The sequence below is a fragment of the Mastigoproctus giganteus genome, chromosome 8 (genome assembly GCF_048544385.1).
Source record: "Mastigoproctus giganteus isolate SK-2022 chromosome 8, ASM4854438v1, whole genome shotgun sequence".
In the NCBI taxonomy this organism is placed as follows: domain Eukaryota; kingdom Metazoa; phylum Arthropoda; class Arachnida; order Uropygi; family Thelyphonidae; genus Mastigoproctus; species Mastigoproctus giganteus.
In genome coordinates, this window is record NC_143582.1 from 129,458,736 (window position 1) to 129,481,487 (window position 22,752).

The 22,752-nt window shown below is 36.4% G+C and overlaps 1 protein-coding gene across 1 annotated transcript in view; it reads right to left on the bottom strand.

Moving 5' to 3' along the window:
- The window catches only part of LOC150081819 (RIMS-binding protein 2-like), a 1,020,459-nt gene that overhangs the window by 169,635 nt on the left and 828,072 nt on the right, over window positions 1-22,752 (bottom strand). Inside the window, exon 22 of the mRNA XM_090380329.1 lies at window positions 17,633-18,090. Within this exon, the coding sequence (XP_090236455.1) occupies window positions 17,633-18,090 (458 nt within the window). The remainder of the gene's footprint in view (window positions 1-17,632; window positions 18,091-22,752) is intronic.

Sequence of the window (22,752 nt, forward strand, 5' to 3'; positions counted from 1 at the left end):
GATGCAGTCACTAAAGTGCTGGATGCAGGGAATAACTTTGATATTATATACTTGGATATTAGAAAGGCTTTTGATACTGTTGCACATGGAAGACTGCTGCACAAATTGGAGCAGTGTGGCATTGCACGCAAATTGCTGCTATGGATAAAGGGGGGGGTTGAGGGGGAGAAGGCAGAGAGTGGTAATCAATGGACACTGCTCATTGTGGACTAATGTTATTAGTGGAGTTCCTCAGGGTTCAGTGTTGTTTTTTGTATTTATAAATAATATTGATGATAGTATATCAAGCTTAATGTCCAAGTTTGTAGATGCTACAAAGGTTGGCAGTGTTGTTAAGGACACTACTGATGCTATGCTGCTGCAACAGGAGCTGGAAAGGTTGAGCAGATGGGCTGAGAGGTGGCAAATGAAGTTTAACATTGACAAATGTAAAGTACTGCATATGGGAAACAGCAACCCCAGAGCAACGTATCACTCTGTGGTACTACACTGACAGTGGTAGAGAATGAATGGGACCTGGGGGTAATTGTGCAGGCAGATATGAAGTTCTCTGAGCAGTGCAGATGGGCTGCAAGAGGCCTCATTTCAAGGAGGATGTAGAGCTGCTGGAAGAAGTACAGAGAAGGGCAACAAGATTAGTGAATGGAACAAAGGGTTGCTCTTACGAAGAAAGGCTTAATTTTTGCAAATTACAGTGTCTGGAGACTAGGCACTGGCGAGGTGATCTGATAGAGGTGTGTAAAGCCTTGAATGGTTTGAGCATGCTCAATGCTGATGGGATCCTTCCTCTTGCTCTGAATAATCACCCGAGAGGGCATAAATTCAAATTGAGGAAAGACAGATGTGCAGAAATTTGCCTTTAGCCAGCAGGTAGTTGGTTGGTGGAACAGACTTCCATCCGTTGTTGTGGAAGTTGATAGCCTAAATAAATTTAAGGCTCAGTTGGACAGGTATTTCGAAGAACGGAGGGGTGAAGTGGAAGTTTTTTTTTTTTTTTTTTTTTTTTGGCTGATGCTGCATAAGCTTGCTTTCTTTCATCATATGCCTCTACTAATGCTAATGCTAAAACATTTAAAAAATAGACCTGTTCTGTTTCATCAACGTTGAATATGTCTTTGGGCTCATAGTTGTCCATAATTTTTTTCAAAACTGTTTCTTTCCAATGGGTACAGTCTTCTTCAATTACAACCCCACTTTCACCAGAAATAAATTTTTTTTGAGTAAGCCATGCCACTTTTTAAATTCGTCCAGCGAACCAGAACTGGCTTGGAAAGTTTTATGCCCGAGAAAAGATGCGTACTCCACAGTTTTTTCTTTTATTAATGGCCCTGATATCGGCATGTTTTGGTCTTGAATCAACTTCACCCACTTAAAAACGGCTTCAACTATATCTTCATACAGGAATAATTTTGCACGCTTCTGACTGGGTCCCGTTTCTTGTGACAGTTTGAGAATCGAAACATGGTTGTTCAGAATGGTTGACTCACTACTGGCAGGGACACCAAATTTTAAAGCAATTTCTTGACACTTTAACTCCGCAATCTACACTATTAAGCACTGCCACTTTTTCCACTAGACTCAAGGATTTCCTCTTAGAAACCGTAAGGTTATTTGCACAGCAGCTAAAACAAAACTGATTTAGGGACAACTTGTACCTATCATACAGAGACAGGCGAAATTTTGTGAAAATGTGGACGACTCATTTCTGCAAAACAACAGATGAATTTTCGGAACATAAAGAAAATCACTCTCTCCTAATTCTCTAATAGGGTGCCTACATTATAAAACAGGTTGACCAGAGCCAATGTCCGTGTCGGGAATATTCCTTAATCTTTGCCAATAACTGTGGACAGACAGATAGCAGTTGACCAGCGTGACTTCTTGGTAGAGTAAATGCTTTACAGGCAATACTAAATTTGGCATTCTCTTAAGAATTAAACCCTTTGCTATTAAAAGCAAAAGTGATTAATTTTTAATCCTTTTAGCTCTTAATTTCTACAGCATCAGCTCTATTACCTGCGAACAATGTGTACCCAGTTCTCTCAAAATTAGTTCATTATATGGTATTTTCTTCATTATACGGAAACTATTTTCAATGTAATGACCAAGGGGAAATCAAAAACGTACATAGAAAAATTCGCTATATGGAAATTCATTAAAGAGAGGTCTGACTGTAGAATTACAGTCTTGAAGACAAAGTGTACACAGGCTATTGTTCATTCATCCAGCAGTAATCTGCCAATACACATTTATTCCAGAAACGTTGATAGCAATTTTCCACTGATTTAATGTCTTGATGGAACTGTTTCCCTGCTGTCACTCACTGTGCCAAGGTTTTCAGGAAAGAAGTGTGAATGCAAGTGCAAGAAATTAAGTTTCAGTGACATCCTATTTCTTTATATGGAGGAGACTTGTGGTTGCCCAAAAAAATTTCCACAAAGCCATTTGTAAGTCTGCCATACTTTTAGTCTTAATACAATGAAGCATTTTTTAAAGCTCACTTCCTGTAGAAGCTATAGAATCTTTGCAGGCTTTTGATTTGAGGCCCACAAAGATTCCCTCTTTCACTTTTTGTAGCAATGGAAATTTCTCAAATAGTGATTCCTCTACAATTTATCTTACCCATCACTTTAAATATTCATTAGGCCAAGCTTTAAGTGGAGAGGTGAAAGGAAAATAATAATTGGATCCACTAATGGAACATACTGCACACTATTCGTTTTTGGCTTGTAGTTGCTTCTGTGAAGCCAGTCATATCTGATGTAATACAGTAGAAGCTGGACCATTTTAATGCATGGGTGCACCCGGCAGGTGCCAGGGGCCTAAGCCTACTGGGGCCTCACTTAGGGCTAGGAATGCGATTAAGAGAGACCCAGAAAAAATTAAAACAAAATTTAAACTGAATAGGGCCACATTTGGAAATTTGCCAGGAACAGCTATTCTACCCAGGGCCATTTTAAGAAAATGGCCCTGGGTAGAATAGCTGTTCCTTAGGCATAGGGAGCAACAATATTTTGTGAACTATCCTTGCATCCCCATTGACATACCAAAGACTCTGATGTCACCACAGATATTCCACTCAACAATGCTGTATTGAATTGTTTTAAGTAGTTTTCATGTTACAGTATATCTCCTTTAGTTGAAGAGAGAGGGCAACAGAGACGAATGGCTTCAAGTTCCCATTATGCAAGAGGTAAACTTTAAAATTTCACTGTGAGGAGTCAATGAAGAGGCACAATTCAGATGTAATGTGTACTTGTAACAATTTCCTAAAAACTCCACTGATATCATGGAACTAACAGATTGCATTATTTAGAGCAGTGGTTCCCAAACTACTGAGATCTATGGACCCCTTCAAAAATCAAAAAAAGGTTGCAGATCCTGATATATATATATATATTTCTGTGTGTGTGTGTGTGTGTGTGTGTGTGTGTGTATATATACAGGTCGACCATCACTAATCCGGCCACCGGTAATCCGGTTCCACCGCTAATTCAGACATAATTTCTGTGAATGTAATTTCAAATTTCCCGGGTCGGCGCACCGACCTGCTGCTACTGTTTTGGTGGCATTGGTTGCAGCATCAGCTGTTGGCGCGAACTCGTAAACATTGGCAAGCCACTCCCACTTGTTTTTCTGCATTTATTTTTATAACCTGCTCACATTTAGCCCCAGCCATGGTTCCAATGCATAAAGGAAGTGCCTGTCGTGGTGTAAAGTGCAAACACCGTACATTGTCCATAACAGATAAAGTTGAACTTCTGAAAAAAATCGACAGCGGTGTGTCTGTGAGAAGTTTAACTCTGCTTAATTGTAAATTCCAGCAATTTCTCTCAGTTCCTCTTATCTTAGTAATTTTCTTTTAGCCATTCCTTTTTCGATTTTTTTTATTTACAACACTCTTATACAAACTTGGGGAAAAACACAACACAATATGATGGATAATACAATGTGTTAACGAACTTGTTTTCACAAAATCTCTAACAATACTGACAAACTTATTGCGATGTTTGAGAGTTTATTTTATCGTAATTAGTTTTATTGCAGTGCTCGCTGCACATGCAATAAACTAATCACAAATGACCCTCATATGTATGCCATAATAGCATCACACGTATGTGGAAGACATGGCTTCTCAAGAAATAAAGTAACCAACATGTGGCCACATTGGCCACATATATGCGACATAAAAAAAGATTTTATTATTTTTTTTTTATTTTAAGCAAAAAAACGATAACACTGACATTACAATATTTATTTTAGAATTACTAATCAAATTATTTCCTAAATATTTTTTGGCCCCTGGGAAATTTTTTCTTAAACTAGCTTGGCAGTCAACGTGTTAACGGTAGAAAAAAGGTGGTGGTTAGCTGTTGGGTAAAATGTATGTGCTAAAATAATCACCGGTGATCTGGCAAACTCACTAATCCGGCACCCCACAGGTCCCAACGCTGCCAGATTAGTGATGGTCGACCTGTATTATGAACACTGGGTTTACTGAAAAGAACCTAACTTTATTCTTATTTTTATATAAATATATAGTATTAGCATTAGTATGGCTTATGCTGCACCAGCCAAAATAAAAAAAAAAAAAAACGAATAAAACAATGATAAAAAATAAAATAAAATAAAGAATAATAATTAATAAAAGAAAAGAAAATTAAACCTATCATCCTATGAGCTTCCCTCACTGGAAGGTACTATCCAGATGACCTTTGAATGTCCCCAAAACTGTCAGCCTCTACCACCCATGGCGGCAACTTATTCCAGTAATTTATAACTCGCTGGCTAAAATAAAACTTCCTACAGTCTAATCTAAACATTTCCCCCCATAACTTGAATTTATGTCCCCTAGTTCTGGCATCATTTATAATCTTGAAAATTTTGTCCTTGTTCATTTTACTGATGCCTCTCAGAGCCTTAAACACCTCAATCAAATCTCCTTTAAGGTGTCTAGTTTCCAAACTCTGCAACCCACATATTTGAAGCCTTTCTGCATAAGGACGCCCTTTTGCCGATCTCACCAGGCGAGTTACCCGTCTTTGCACCCTTTCAAGAAGCTCAATGTCTTTCTTTAGGTGCGGCCTCCATACTTGAACAGAGTATTCCAAGTGTGGTCTAACAAAAGCCTTATATAATGGGATTATATTATATATTTTTTGTTATTTTTGGTTTTTAGGAGCATTAGCAACTAAGGCCATATTGTTCGAGATATGCGGTGGTCATTCCCTGACCTTTCCGCATCCTCTGTATTTGGTGGTGATGGGCTCGAACCCCGATCTAATCAAGAAGTGTGCTACGCACTGCTGCTCCTTCCCACCTGGCTACGGAGGTGCCTGATATAATGGGATTATCACGTCCCTATCTCTACTTGCAAAAGTTTGATAGATCATCGATAGGACACCATGGGCCTTCCTTGCAACCTGTTTACAATGCTCAGAGAATTTCATGTCTGACCGTATTGTAACACCCAAGTCCCTTTTCTCCAGTACTGGGTTTAGTTGAACTCCACCAAATGAATAAGTTATTTTGGGATTACTGTTTCCCAGGTGTAATACCTTACACTTTGTTGGATTAAAGCATAGCTGCCATTTTTCTAACCATTCCTGAAGTCTATCTAGGTCTCTGTGAAGAAGCTCAGCTTGACAGTGATCATTAACTACTCTACCAATTTTAACATCATCTGCAAATTTAGACATCATGCCCTCTATCCCTTCATTGATGTTGTTTATGAAAATTAAAAACAACAGTGGTCCTAATACTGATCCTTGGGGAACCCCACTTCTTACATCAACCCAATCTGAGGAATAGCCATTTATCACAACCCTCTGCCTCTTGCCCTGAAATCCATCCTGTTATCCATCTAAGGTTTTCCCCAATGATTCCAGCCTGTTCCATCTTAAAAAGCAACTGCTCATGTGGGACTGAGTCAAAAGCTTTGCTGAAATCTAAATAAACAATGTCAAAATTATTCCCTAAATCCAGCTTGTGAGTGACCCTTTCTAAATAGCGAACAAGATTTGTTAAACAAGATTTTCCCTTTACAAAACCATGCTGAGTATTCTTGAGAATTTCAATTCGATCCAAATGATCCTGAATTCCACCCATGATCATTGCCTCCATGATTTTCCCTACCACTGAAGTCAGACTGACAGGTCGATAATTTCCCACTTCACTCTTAGAGCCACCCTTATTATGGGAGATACATTGGCACTTTTCCAATCCAAGGGAATCTCCCCAGAGTCTAGTGATACTCGCATAATTAGCCTCAATGGTTCAATGCACTCACTTGCCGCCTCCCTTAAGATTATAGGGTATATTCCATCAACTCCAGGAGCCTTACTGGCCTGTAGGCTCGAAAGTTTTTTCATTAAATAATCTTGCGAAATTTCAATATCATTAATTACATATTTTTCAACTTCGCTCCCACAATTTCCCATTGCCACAAAAGGTTTTTCATTTGTAAATATCGATGCAAAATAACTGTTGAGTTCATCTGCAACGGAAGCTGGTGTATTTAATACTATCCCCTTTCCCTTACGTAAAGGTCCAATCTGGTTTGTCCTACTCTTCTTGGCATTTATATATGTGAAGAATTCCTTATCCTCCCCTCTTTGCTAGTGATTTCTCATAAACTGCCTTTGCCTGTCGAACATTTTCTGTGGCTCTATTACAGATCATCTTGTAGCTGTTATAGGCTTCAGTACTTTTTACTGCTCTGTAACCTTTCCATGCCACCTTTTTCTGCTTAAGTAATGTGGCAACTTCACTATTCATCCAACTTGGAACCGTCCTCGTGGAGTATTTTTTTAATGGTAAATAAGCATTCAAGGCATCTGTGATTAATGTTTTAAAAGCATACCACAGTTCAATTGTATTCATTCTTTGTGCGATATATACCCAGTTAATAGAGGCCATGTAGCACCTTAAGGCATCGTAATTTCCTTTTCTGAAATTAAAACCCATTCCTTTGCCTTTTACTACTGCTACCTCTCTCATCATCATCCACTATAGAACTCCGTGATCACTTGCTACTATTGGTTCCTCTACTGTCAGCCCTGTTATGTCATCTGATTCATGGGTGATGATGAGGTCTAGGATATTCTTTTCTCTAGTACTTTCCCTGATATGTTGATTCAAATAACAGTCATCTAGTTGATTTAAAAATTTTGTTTCCCATGTTGAGTTTCCTTCCCATTTACTCCAATCAATTAGAGGCAAATTGAAATCACCCATAATAAGACATTGATGCTTACTTGCCCATTCCATTTTCATGTAGAGGCTTTCGTCATAATCTTCACAATCACCTGGTCTGCAGATTACTCCTACTTGCATTATGCCTTTGTTTCCAACTATCTCACACCATACAGATTCTATATTAGCACGTGAAACATCTGAATCCGGGAAAGCTATTGTCACACTCAGACTGCTTCTGATAAGAAGCATTACCCCACCACCCCCTCTATCTACCCTATTCTTCCTAAATACATTATACAAGCCGTATTGAAACTCATCATCCCCAATTTCCGGGTGGCACCACGTCTCCGTAAGCCCTATTATGTCTGCGTTACTTGTTTTAACCAGCAGTTCGAATTCGCTTATTTTATTGACGACACTTCTAACATTACTATATAAACAATTAAAACTTACTGTTCTTTTATATTTAACAATCCTAACACAACCCTTGAAGATTTTTAGGCTCGCTTCCCTGGCATTAGCTACCCGCTCACTTGAAATGTTTCTGCCCCCAGAACATCTAGATAATATGTCCAGTTGGGGTAACAGATAAGAACTCTTGAGGTATGTGCAAGAGTTACTTTGACCAATATTATCAGATAAACGTGTGTCAATATTACCCACATCCCCCCCTAACTAGCAGTTTCCCTGAGCCTTTAAGGTATCCTCAATAATACTGGCAAACACTTTTGCACCACCTTTGTTTAATTATATCCTATCTCGACAAAACAAATTCCTTCTACCTACAAGTGTGGGCCATGCATAGAAATTTTCCCCCTAAAGCCTTGCAGAATCCTTCAAGTCTTAAGTTAATCCTCAAGGTTTTTAACATATAATCCCTCCTATCGTGTCTGGGCAGAATTGCAGACACATAGACATTGTGGCCTAGCTCGCGGCATTTCCTCAGCATGGTCCTGTATTTTCCCAACAAAACGTCAGATCGTGTACATTTAATGTCATTTGTCCCCACACGAATAATAATATTCTCTTTACCCCCCCCCCTAAAATCTGACAATCTGTTGGTGACATCATTAATAGTTGCTCCCGGCAGACATACCCTGGTTCTACTCCACCTATCGGCGCCTCCGTAGCCAGGTGGGAAGAAGCAGCAGTGTGTAACGCACGCTTCTTGATTAGACCGGGGTTCGATCCCGTCACCACCAAATACGGGGATGCGGAAAGATCAGGGAATGATCACCGCATATTCCCGGAGCAATATGGCCTTAGTTGCTAATGCTCCTAAAAACCAAATAACAAATAACAAACTCCACCTATCCTTATTACAAAAATTAATCCTCGTTTCCCTGACAATGGAGTCTCCTAATAAAATAATGTCCTTTTTAACCAGAGTGGTTTGCACTTGGTTTTTCTGTTTTTAGCCCCGAATCGGGTGTGCATCACTGGGTAGATTACTGGAGTCTTGAGTCCCTGACGAGCTCCCAGATGCATTATTCTCGAGGGCAAGTACCTGTTTTTTCAGGGACTCAAATTGTTCCATCAGTGTACCAAATTGTAATTTAAGATCGGTGCACTCCTTACACCGATCACAAAGAAAAGAATCCCCATGTGAACTATGATTAGTCACCAGGTCGATCTTGGAAAACATTCCACAGGTTCCGCAATGAATTAAATCATGGCTCACCCGTAAATCGCCATTGGCTATTTCTGTGTGAGTCACAATACCCTGTGACTTGTTTAAGGCAGATCTCGTAACTACCATTATAAAATTAGCCAAATATCAATGAAAATTAACTTTAAAAAATTATATCGATAATATTATTAAAATCAAACTGTTACAGGAAAACCTATAACAAAATAATCCAACAATATCTAAATAAACCAAATATTTAAAAGCACTAATCAACAGTAATCCAATCCACTTAACTGAGGAGCCCTGACGAAGCATGTCTGCTCACCTCGACTACCAACAATAAAGTTATATAATAATAACTTTATTTATCATTGATTTGCTATACATAGAACAAATCATTTGACCAGTTCCAAAGGGTCCGTTTCCCCAGACCCCTCCTAGAATTGGTATGTAGACCCCAAGGGGCCGTTGATCCCCAGTTTGGGAAACACTGATTTAGAGTAAAGATTTGATTTGATTTTGATTTTATTGGTGCAAAAACGAGTGGAGTTATAATGCACCAGGAAAAAATTAAGATTTCAACAAAGATTGAGATTTTGGAAGCTTTTTAAAAAAAAAAGAAGACGGTTACCTCGTCACAAGGGTGTGTATATATGCATAAATAAATAAAATGTAGTATAAGGGTAAAAGTAAATCATCTATTTTAGATACGTGTATATATATTACTGATAATTACTAATTCCTGTAAAAACTTAAAAACTGCTGATACATGGTCATTATTGGATAAAATCTAACTGACTGTAAAAGGCTCAGTCAGATGGTTAAAAGTGGTAAAATGAACATTTATAAAATTGGTACATTCAATTAAAATATGCTTCATGGATAAAACAGTGTCGCACTGCTTGCACATAGGAATCATAGTCAATCATTGGCCCTCAGCAGGAAGGAATGAGTTAGATGACTGTGTCCTATGCGGAGCCGAGTAAGAACAATTTCCTCTTTACAAACCCTGTGCAGACTAGACCGTCATAGTTTGATCACAGGCTTAATCTGATATAGTTTGTTTGTTACCTGCCAATGCCATGAATCTTGCCACTGAAAATACAACTTATTATGGATTACTTGCTTGTAGCTGTATAGCGGACTGACAGGTCAAGATCATCAGGTTGCCGATTTGACTGCGGTATCGGCCAGATTTCCTCTAATCCTGATGTGTCTGGGAATCCAGAAAAAGCGAATATCGAATCCAATTTTACAGAGTGCAGATCATCTCTGCTGAATCTGGAAATGGTTGGATAAGTAATGAATTTCTTGCTAATAAAGACTGTAGTGCACATAAAGAATCGGTGTATAAAATTAGCTGTTGGTATTTGTGATTTTTATGTGATCCAAGGCTAACTCTACACACAGGAGGAATCTGCCTAGATATAGTCTGTCTGGAAAGACAACATTTCTGGATTCTGACTTTGAGCAGTTTTTGTAAACTGCAAGAAGACTTTGGACAAGTGATGTTCTGAATGGTGAATGGAGTCAAGCCACTAATGCATGTTATTTCTAGTGGCTGCATATACATGAGATCTATAATCTAATTTTGATTGTACAAGTGTATGATACAGATGAAATAAAGTGCATTGGTTTGCACCCCAAGAAGTAGAAGAGAGTATGGAGAATGTTCAGCCCTCTCGTTCACTTTGTGTGTAGCTGACGAATATGTTGGAATAATGTCAATTTTTTGTCAAATATATATCCCAAGAATTTTGTTTCTGCTACTACTGAAATGGTGGTCCAAGTCTTAATTCAGGTTCAGGGTGAAGGTTACACTTGTGACAAAAATGTATGCAAATTGTCTTCTCCAGTGACAAACTGAAAGTTGGCCATTGCTCCGGAGTTAAGTCAATCACTGGCTTATTGCAGTTGTTTTGATAACTCACGCTGCATGACTGGACAGATATTCTGTAGTTGTCGAGAGAGAGAGAGAGAACACAGTTTAGTTGGAGAAAGTTGTTTGGTGATGCAGATTATTTTAATGGCAAAAAGCATAACACTTTAAACAGATCCTTGCAGTACTCCCACCTCTTGGCAAAAGGACTAAGACAGTGTGGATCCTACTTGAACTTGGGAAAAAAACGACTGGATAAAATTTTTTAATAAAAATGGGAAGGTGACCTTTTAGACTGAATAAAAAAATACCAAATCTCCAAGTTGTGCCAAACGCTTTTTTCCATATCAAAGAAAATGGACACAAGGTGCTCTCCTTTTAGGAAAGCATCTCAAACAGAAGTTTCCATTCTAATTGAGTGATCCAAAATGGATTTGTTCCTTTGGAAACTGGAATGAACATGGAACCTTTATAAACTTAGAAGACATATAGTATGATATATGTTATTATATTCTGGAGAAGCACAATAAATGGGGTGTTTCAAAAGCTGGTCAGTAATTTAAAGGTGAACTGTACAGACCATAATATGCAAAAAAGCCTAGTAAACATGGGTCCTTTATTTAGTGAACATATTGGAGATATTGCACATTTCTAGTTGGGATCCACCACTGACAAGGTGAGCTGTACAGAGTTGGGATCCACCACTGACTTGTTTGTTTAGGTTAGGTTATGCTCATTCTTTCCATTTCCCCTCTCTCTCAATGCTCTGAGACATTGGTTGTTGTTATTTGGAGCGTTAGCAACTAAGGCCACATTGCTCAGGGGATATGCGGTGGTCATTCCCTGATCTTTCCGCCTCCTCCGTACTCAGTGGGCACAGGCTCAAACCCTGGTCTAATTAAGAAGCGTGTGTTACTCACTGCTGCTCCTGCCCACCTGGCTACGGAGGCGCCTCTCTGAGATGTAGCAGGCATACTAGTACTTATCAAAGGATAGTCATCATGGAAAGAGGTTACAGCAACAAAGAGTATGTGTTACCATACATGAAGTGTATGCTTTCCATACACTTCATGTATGGTAAAGCCAACGATAGTGCACTCGAGACTGCACATTTGTACCAAGAAGCATTTCCCCGCTGAAGGCAGCCCAACAGGTGCACATTCATCAGGGTACATCAATGCCTTAGAGAACATGGGCACTTTGCACATGGAGTACGAGCAGGTAGGCCCAGAAGCATAACACTTAATGTTGAGGAAAGGATGTTAGAAAGAACATCCTGTAACATGTAACATCTGTAAAATCCTGTGGAGTTGAAACCAAAAATTAAAAATGTATTATCTTATGTTTAATAAAACCACCTTTAGCAAAGGATTCACATCTTTTTGCTAAACTAGTGCTCCCATTGTCAGTGGTGGATCTTAACAGAAATATGCATTATCTCGAAAACAGTTCATTTGTGGCCCGATGTTCACTGGGACTTTTTTGCTTATTTTAGTTTGTATTTTTCACCTTAAAATTACTGACCATCATTTTTGAAACACCCTGTATATGCATATTCTATACAAACAATGCAAATCATGAAAAGTGAAAAAAAAAGGGGGGGGGGGAGAGTGTTGGAACAACATCAGCCTGCAGATGTAGGCATATCTATATTTGATGGGGCTGCCCCAGAATCCCGACAGTATCTACTATATTGTAAAAATATATTAATATAATTCTATATATTTATTAGCTTTTTAGTAAGTAAAAATTTACCATATTAGATTAATTTTTTATAGAAAGAATATAAAAAAATAAAAATTCTAATGACAAATACCTCTTTCAATTTGAAGATCATGTTTTCTGTTACAAAAACAAACAGTTTTAAAATACGATCAGCAAATAAAAACAACTTAATTAATTTTACTTTATTATACTGCATTTAACTGGTAAAATTTCAAGTCGAATTTTGGTATTTGTATAGGGCATTTGAGCAATAGTTATAGGTATAGCATTGAAATGCTAATAAAAAACTTGAAATAAGAATACTTTCAGAATATGAAAATTTACAGTAATGTATTTTGGCAGCTGCATAAAATTTGTCATAAATATCATTAGCATAACTAAAACTGCAATTATACAGGTATTTATTTATTTATTTGTCATTAGCTGTACTTTAACGAATTTCTTTGACAAGTACATTAGGCATGACCATGGACACCGTCAGGATATTTTGAAAGGGGTAACAGGAAAAAAATATCCCGTTTTCTTCTTATTATTATAATACTTAAGATTATTGAAGTATATTAAGATTATTATAATACTTAAAAATGTTTGATTATAATTTGTATGATTTTTTTGCAAATTTGAATCTGTAATTTTGATATCATTAAACTGTGATTATTGTCAGTAATATGGTTTTTGTGAACTGATATATACAGGGTGTTTCAGTTAAACATTTCAGAACTTCTAAGAGGGGTAGGGTACATCCTGACAACTCGAAATCATATAGCAATGTGGGGTCGGAAATGCTTTCCTGAAGCGGTGTTGTACACAGAAGCACCATAAAAAGAAAAGAGACCGTAAGTGAGAAATCGTTTTAATAATACATGAAAAGAAGCAAAAGGTACATGGATTAAAGTAAGTGTTCGAAGTTTCTTCAACCTCGTATTGTTTTTGCACAGTGGTACCTTGGAAAATGTGCTACAAATCCCCTTTTTCCTGCTGAAGTGTTGTTTTCCGACGAGGCATCCTTCACAAGGGAAGGAATTTTCAACACGCATAACGACCATATCTGGGCGGTCGAGAACCCGCATGCAATACGACGTCGTGCAGCACAGATTCGATTTTCGGTAAATGTATGGGCCGGTATTATGGGAGATCACCTCATCGGACCTTACCTGTTACCGTGTCGTCTAACCGGACCTATCTACTTGATCTTTCTGCAGCAAGTATTGCCACAACTTTTGAGAGATGAACAGATTTCTGCATCGACGCAACAGACAATGTGGTTCCAACACGATGGAGCCCCTGCCCATTATAGCGGAGATGTTCGTAACTACCTGGATGTCACATTTGGTCAACAGTGGATCGGACGTGGTGGTCCCGTGCGTTGGCCTGCTCGGTCACCCGACCTATCATGTCTTGACTTTTATTTCTGGGGTCATATGAAATCGCTAGTTTATGACGCCCCTGTTGACAATGCTGAGGAGCTGGTTGCAAGAATCGCAGTAGCTGCCGAAGAAATTCGAAATTCGCCTGGAGTATTCCAGTATGTTCGGATGTCCATGCGTCGGAGATGTGAGGCGTGCATTGTAGCCCGTGGAAGAAACTTCGAACACTTACTTTAATCCATGTACCTTTTGCTTCTTTTCATGTATTATTAAAACGATTTCTCACTTACGGTCTCTTTTCTTGTGTGTACAACACCGCTTCAGGAAAGCATTTCCGACCCCACATTGCTATATGATTTCGAGTTGTCAGGATGTACCCTACCCCTCTTAGAAGTTCTGAAACGTTTAACTGAAACACCCTGTATAATAAAATTTTAATGTTTTTAGTGGCCGTTTTGATTACACGAAAACCATTTTTTATTGCAAAAACAGTTTTTGAAATATAGACTCTAACTTTGTTTTCTTAAATACAATCAGTATGTTGGGATTTTTGGCTGTTGGGATTTTGGGTGGCACTGATATTTGACATGTTATAAGCTCACTATCTTTCATCATTCTGTAAAATAACTGCTTCCATAATAACAGGGTTTATGGGGGTTATGACCATTCTAATTTGTATTTGAATGGTCAGCAACATGATTGTGATTAATATTAAAACTTGCCCTAGCCATATGGAAGAATCATGTGCAGGGTCCAAAATGTCAGAAATGGAACATAGATTACAATTAATGTGCTGCTCACACCAACAATGGTCAGTAACAGTAGAGCAGGCAAAGTTAACTCCCCCCTCAGCAATTCAGGCATGTGAACCAGTAAACAGAATCTGCATATTGCAGTAAAAAAAAAAAAAGAAGGATAGATTTAATTCTGGAAACCACTGACTCCTACTTCCTGCCAAAGAGCTATATAAAACCAATATGGTAGGGTTGCAACACCCTAGCAAGGCATGCAGATACAATCAGATAGCAGAGAACATAAGCAGTGACAATAAACTCACTGTTGTGATTCAGATGGGAAACAGAATTATTAGCATGTAATAGAAATCTATAGCAAACATGGGGGATATCTGCACCTAGACAAATCAACCCTAATCTTAGAGATTCTGGCATCCTGTCAGCAGTATAATCACAGTGGAACCACGCTTGGCTAAATACACCAGTGCTGACTTATAATTGTTGAATTGCCCTTGGCACACTGGTTTTCTATACACTGAGGTCATGAAACAGGAACCTACATACCAAAAAAAAAAAAAAAAAAATACATCTAGAAATGGAAGAGGACAAAGAATTGGGATTTGGAGGAGCACATCTCAGATCTGTGGTGAAAGACTGTGAACACATTATCCATATATCTTCACCAGAGGCACAGATTCAAAAATATATCTTCCTCCAAGGGAGCACTGACTGGAGAACCTGTAGCTGTACCCTGAATCTGCTGCTATAAGGAATCACAAACACAATCAGATAAACAAATATTTAAGGCATTACAGATATCATTGTAACATTATAGCCTTAGTTGTATTAGCAACTAAGGCTATAATGCGCCAACAGAGAAAGAGAGAGAGAGAGAGAGAGAGAGAGAGAGAGAGAGAGAGGGGGGGGTTGGAATTCCTGTCCGACAGTCACCCAGTGAAAGCAATTGCTGGCTGCACTGGAATATTTAACCCCAGGGGCTCATATCTCGTGAGTATGGGCTTGGCACACCCAGGGTCCTGAGCTGGATATCATCATTCTTCTCTTTCTTGGTGATTCCTTTCTACCTCTCTCTCTCTCTCTCTCTCTCTCTCTCTCTCTCTCTCTCTCTCAGGGTACTCGGGATTTTTTTTTTTTTTTTTTTTTTGTCTGGTGCAGCATAAAAGCCTCAGGCTTCCTTGCACCATATGGCTAATAATAATCTTAAAATCCTTAATGATCTCCAGAAAATGAACACTACTGTTGACAATATACTCTCTGTTTTACCAATAAGTAGTGAAAGCAAACTAGCAATAAGGTTGGAAAACTCATATGTCAGGGTGCCATAACAAACAACAATCAAATGAAAGGGATGTCCAGTTTGTGCATTTTTGGTAAACCACAGACCTGGGAAAGTTGGCACCCCATTGCATGACACTTCCAGTGAACAGACTTACCAATTTTCTTATCGGTAAACCATGCATGAACTAATTCATTTACCTTGGATTCTAATTTCTTAAGAATTTTAATGATAGAATCTTCAATATGTTCATAGACCTGCTGATCTTGCAATAAAGACAAAGCCTTTTGAATACATGTCTGATTTGCTCAACACAATAGTATACTAACTTTTGTCCATCAGTAAGACAATATCCAGATCCCTCTGCTAAGAACTTATGGTGTTTCGTTGAACATGGTGCAAGTTGGTGGTCATTGGAAAAACATCTTATAATCCCCCCCTTTTATTTCTACCCATTAACGATCTGCATTTGTGTAGCCAATATATGTATATCAGTCCTCTGCAGAATATAATGATGTATTTCATACTACATGTCTTCTAAGTTGATGAAGAGGCACATCACTCTGAAAGCTACTGAATCACTCTGAACATTTTGTTTTTGTTCTTTTTGCTTTTAAGTACTTTTATCACTTTTAGAATTTACCTTTATATATTTTATTACTATTCTTAATAAGTTTCTGTACACTGTATTTTATTTTTATTGTATTTTTAATAAGTTTTATTTTATACTTTTATGTTCTGTTGGCAGTGACGATTTTTTTCAGTATGCTTATTCCTGATGCACAAGGCCTTTTTACTAATAGATAAATTAACTAATTTATCATTATCCATGTGGTATAATTAACTAATGAACTAATTTTGCATTATCTATGTCATATAAGGGTGCTTCATTTCAAATTTAATCACCATGGAAACAACACTACATGGATAATTACCATGTAGTGTCATTTCCAATACACTACACTATGTTGTATGATCATAATTTAACTAACTTAATAAATTTCATAAATACATTACATGAATTATATGCTTCTGAGGATTATGCCTCCTTTGCTTATAGGGGGAAAGGAAAACTATTAGAGATCACTCTGGTTGTGCTGTATTGACTGTGCATTTGTCTGTTATTGTTTACAGCTGTCATTCTCTGTGCTTGGAGGTTTCTTTGAACATTTTCCTACTAGTGAGGCTAGCCTGGAGTACTAACTCTCCTAGGATGTTGTCTTTTCTGGAAGAGGATGAGCTAAGCCTGGGAAGGGAGGGAGGATTCTAGATATTTATGCAGTTTCCCTAAATGTAAAAAGTTTTTGGTGGCACACCACACTGAGAACCTTCGCTTCCTTAATGTTAAAACACACAGTTCTCAGTGATGAAGCAATAGACGACACTGCTTTGTTGCGCATATTCCCCTTCTGGTTTGGTGTATGTGTTCATCTATCTTCTTGTGCAGTTTATAAAGTGTCTGGCCTACAGTACTTGCTGCACTCTTAGACTACACCTCTTATCTCTTATAGTGGGGAGGAGGGGTAAAAACAAGAAAGACCTGAATTTATATTAGCACGTGTCATCACTGTCAGCTAATCGTACTTAGAAAAGATAGACAAATAATAGAGAGAGAGAGAGAGAGAGAGAGAGAGAGAGAGAGAATTTGCTCATTACCTAAAACACTGTTTTAGGTAATGAGCAAATATTGCAAATCTCTTAATGTGTGTTCACTCTTATTTGAAATTTTTATATGAGCAAAATTTTTGAAGTTAAAAAAATATACAAATATAGGTATCACTAATATTAATGTACAATACTCACTTTTATTAGCTGACCTTCTTGGAAGGGTAGCTCTTCATCTGCTGCATCAGGATTTGGCGACATTGTCTGAGGATCATAATCAAATAGAGCAACAAATAATCTAATTTTGCTATTGCATTGAACAGCTCTCAAATCCCTATCTTCTTCAAGGTCAAATATACTTTCTTGATATATTTTTTGTGAAAAACCATCACTCTGCTTTGGTAACTGGGTTGGGGCTGTCCTCTGGTTACAGTAAGAAGACTCAGTTTCTATAGAAAAGTGTCGATTTTCAGAGCCAGTATGATGTAATGTGTATTGACTTTCTCTGTTATAACAGTTTTTTTGTGATGCATGTGATTTTACTGAATAGTCCTTATGTATAACTTTATGTGTAACCTGAGCTCCAAGTTTACCTTCTTCATGAGAAAAACTTTCAGCTGAACTTTTCTCTCCATTTGCAATGTCTTTTGTGATTTCTGTAATAAAAATAGAAAGTATGGTCTTCATTTGGACACATAATGCTCAAAAAATAATACTGCCAAATGTAAATACTGTCTTAAAATATAATAAAAAAAGCATAAAGTGGTCAGATAAATGTTTGAATAGGGTTGCATGTCATATAAAATGAATGTCTCTCATTATATCATGGTATGAGATATTATGAGAGACATCCTCAAAAAGTCTCGAGGCTCTCTTCTATTTCATATGGTAACTGGTGAAACCCTCTCCAGACAAGCTAATATATTAGCTTGGAGTTTATGGCAGTTGTCTTCAAACACAACATCAATATAATATTTTTATCATATTTATCAATATAATGAAAAAAAAAAATTCTGTAATTAAACTTTATCAATTTATATAAATTTGATTACAATACAATGATTATTTCCCTTGCATATTGCGTATGCAATAGTATTCTCAATGGGTTATCAAGCAAAGAACTGAAGAACATTTCTTGTGCTGTTAGGTACCTTACCTTAATTGCCAGGTTCAAAATATAGTGATAACTTTCTAAGATGTTACTGTAACCTAAATAAAGATTCATTCTTTAAAGTAAAATGAATATATATATCACTTAGTAAAAAAGTAAAGTGCAGCCATTATCAACCCACTGCAGGATGGAAGCCTCCTCAACAATTCATGCTGAGGGAAATCACTTAGTACTGAAGAGAAAATTATATACAAACAAAATATAATTCCTTTATAATACACTACAATTTTGATGAATGTGAGTTTCATATTAACAATTTTGATGAATGTGAGTTTCACATTAACAAAAAAAATATAATTCTCATTTCATTGTTCAGAACTGTAATATTCAGTGAATACCTATTTTAGTTCTTATGTTGAAAGGTAGCGTGAAAAAAGCAATAAGATAGGAAGTGCACTAAAGATCAATAAATTCTGGTTTTCCAGAATTTATTCATTAAATAAATATATATATATATATTTTTTTTTTACTCTAGAATATTCCACTGAACACTGTGAATAAATCAAAAGGACAACTTGAACAAGCTGAAAAAGATCATGGTATGTGTGTTTGTGTACCTTTTTATCTGGAGTGACAAGGTGTGTGTTTCTTCTGTAGAGGCATTTCAGATTAGAGCAGTCATTAGCTTCTTGCTGAACCATTCAACCTTTTTCAAATTTCAAGCACAAAAGCAAAAATAAATATGACTATTATTAAACTAATAATTAATTTTAATTTTCTGAAGCAGGCATGCTTAAAAATTGCTTTTACAGCCAGTTAAGAACATAATTTTAATACAGAGCTTAATGAAATTAATGACAATCTGAGCAAAGAAAACTCATTTTTACAGATAAAATTCCTGTGAATCAGACTTAAGATTTCTTTAACCAGTGGTAATATCACATTGCCTGACAGGCCCAGTGGGAAAATATTTAATCCTTGTGAACCACTGATTAACTTCTATATAATTAACAGATAGTGCAACTTATGCTAACCACACAGTATTATTTCCATTTCTAGTGGCAGCCATCTTGCATTCACCATGTGCGGCATAGTGATTAAACAGCAAACAGAAATTCTTTGTATAAAAATAAACAGTAAAAACATGATACTGCTAAAGAAAATAATTTCTTAGATTATACAGAATAATGGGGGGGGGCAAAGGTGAGAGAACAAATTCGTCCTTTTTTTTTTTAATATTTTATAGTATTTTTGTAACTGGCACTAAAATTTGATGAATATGTTAAACAAGATGTTCACATTAAGTATACGATTGAAACATATACATGGTACAGATATTTTCTTTTGTTATTTTATTATTTTATTTTATATTTTACATATTATTATTATTTTTTTATATTTCATTATTTTTATTTATTTTAATAAATCAGATATCAATCCTGTTTGGTCTTTTCATGCTTTTATATGCAATTATAATATTTGAAAATGCATAAAATATCATGTTAGCATATATATAAGTGCATTAAACAATGTAGAATCATCTACAATATCAAACTGATGCAGTGCTACAGTTGATAATTAGAATAACCCCAAGGGCTCACATCTGGTGATTATGGGCTTGGCACATTCAAGGTCCTGAGCTGGATATCATAATTCTTCTCTTTCTTGGTGATTCTCTTTTTCTTCTTTCTCTCTCTCTCTCTCTCTCTCTCTCTCACAGGATAACTCGTCGGAAATTTTTTTTTCGCTGGTGCAGCAAGCCCCAGGCTTCCTTGCACCGTGTAGCTAATAATAATAATAATAATAATAATTCTTAAATGTCAAAATGTTAGAATGCATATACATTGCCAACAAGTTGATGGTGAAGCCGGCATTTTTATGAAATGTTGCTGAATAACCAGCAAAAATAAATAAATAATAATAATAATAATAATAATAATAATAAAATAGAAATGCATTGAATTGGCATACAGTGAGAGTTGGGTAAAAGAAACTGTATGAAGCATTTAAGGTAGAAGCTTAACAGTTTTGTCTTTTTTTATTTTTAATTTTTTCTTAATGTTTTGCATTACACAGTTAAGTTAAAAGTCTTAATTTTAGATATTAATATTTGTACAATATTATATGTTCCTTTACCAAAAATTGGGTCTCAAAGATTAATTTGATAGGCAATGGATACGAATACTAATATTTGAAAAATTTAAAACAGAAAGTGATATGCTCAACAATAAAAGATCTAAACAGAAATCTTTAAAAATTAAAATTTCATCAAATAATGCAAGAAATAAAATACATAGTGCAAGATCACATGAAGAAACACAGAAGTTGTTGGGGGATATTGGAATAACTAAGGACTAATAAAAACTACAGAGTGAATTTATTGGGTGAGAACCCAAGAAATAATTTAATAAATTTACTTAAAAGAGATATGGGGCATAAAAATCGAGTGGTAGCATGACTTTGTCAAGTAAGGATGGTTAGCATATGGATATGTAAATGTTCAACCTTTGATAAACTACAGGCCTGTGAATGTGGAATGAGGTATCCTTAGTTGTAAAAGCTAATAACAATTGTCTATGAGATGCTAATAATAAGTAAAGTGAAATTTGCAAGTGAGCATAACATTTTATTATATATTTCATTTTGTTATAGGTATATGAGATTCATTTCGAGCCATCCCAGACATTTAAATTTGATGGGAAAAAAAAGATAATCACTATAGATTTCAAGCATCCAAAATTAATTCACCGGAGAACATGTTACATATGTAAATATGTAACAGTTTAACAGAATTTTTCATATTTCAATGTGGATTATCCAACATCTGGATTAACTGCAATTCAGATTAGTGAGGGTTTAATGTAATAGGAAAAGAAAGAAAGATTCTTTTTATATATGCGAATCATAACTTCAATCAATCACCTTACAGCTATGATGTTATCGTCTATTGTGTTCCAGCACCAATCAGTACATAATCTGTCATGCCTACATGCCAAGTTGTGAGTTCGGGGTTAAATTTGAAACTGATTGCAATTCTGCCCAGACATAATAGGAGGAAATATATGATGAGAGCCTTGCCAATCAATTCGGCCCTGAAGAGATTGTACAAGGCTCCTGGGGTAGATTTTTTCTCTGCGTAGTCTGTGCTTGTTAACAGGAGAGACTGCTTCTAGAGGGATGGGATTCACTTAAATAGAAAGAGTGCAAGAATATTTGCTTATGCTATCGAGGCAGTGTTAGGTAGGTCAGAAAACTGCTAGCTTGGTGGGGATTCACAGACTAATAGATTAACAGCGGCCGTAGGCAGAGATGAAAGTGATTCTTGCACTGTTTCTATTGGAATGAGCATCAGCCTGAAAAGAAAGGTGCTGGGAATTTAAAGGACTGCTGAGAGTCATCATGGAACAAGTAAATACATGGGTTGTGTTAGGGCAGTGGTTTTCAACCGGGGTGCCACGTAATTTGGGTTTAAGTTACTTAAACTTATTATTATTTTTTAATTTATATATTTATTTCATTATAAAAAGGTGTACAGTATCTTTTTAATTTTGTGGTGATCTATAATTGATGTTTACTTAGTACCTCTATATAAAGAATAAAATTATATACTGTATATTATATAATTTGTATTATGAAATGTACTTTTTATAATTATATTATTATAATAAATATCATATAACATATATATTTTTAATATATATATATATATACAGAGAGAGAATCAGATCTAACAGGCGGAAAATTGAGTAGGGGTGCCGCAAAATAAATAAATTACTTAGGGGTGCCGTTATTAAAAAAAGGATGAAAACCACTGTGCTAGGGTAATAAGAATAAGAATAGGTGCATGTATACTTGCACATACACCAATGCAAGGAGTATAGTAAATATATTTCATGAATTTGAGGGAGTGGTGAGGACATCGAAGGCAGATATTGTTGGGATATCAGAAACGTGGTGTTACACAGATATAAGGAAGGCAGAATTGGAATTTGGGGAGTACAGTATGTACAGAATGGACATTGTCTATTGTGTATACCAGGGGTCCCTAAACAACAGCCTGTGAAAGAATTTTATCCAGCATATTTCAATTAGATCTTAAAAATTAATGTTTATATAACATTACATTACAATAAAATTTATGAAAAACACATTTTACAGATTATTTTAACATTCGTCGGTTGATTAATAGTGTTGACGTCTGTATGTC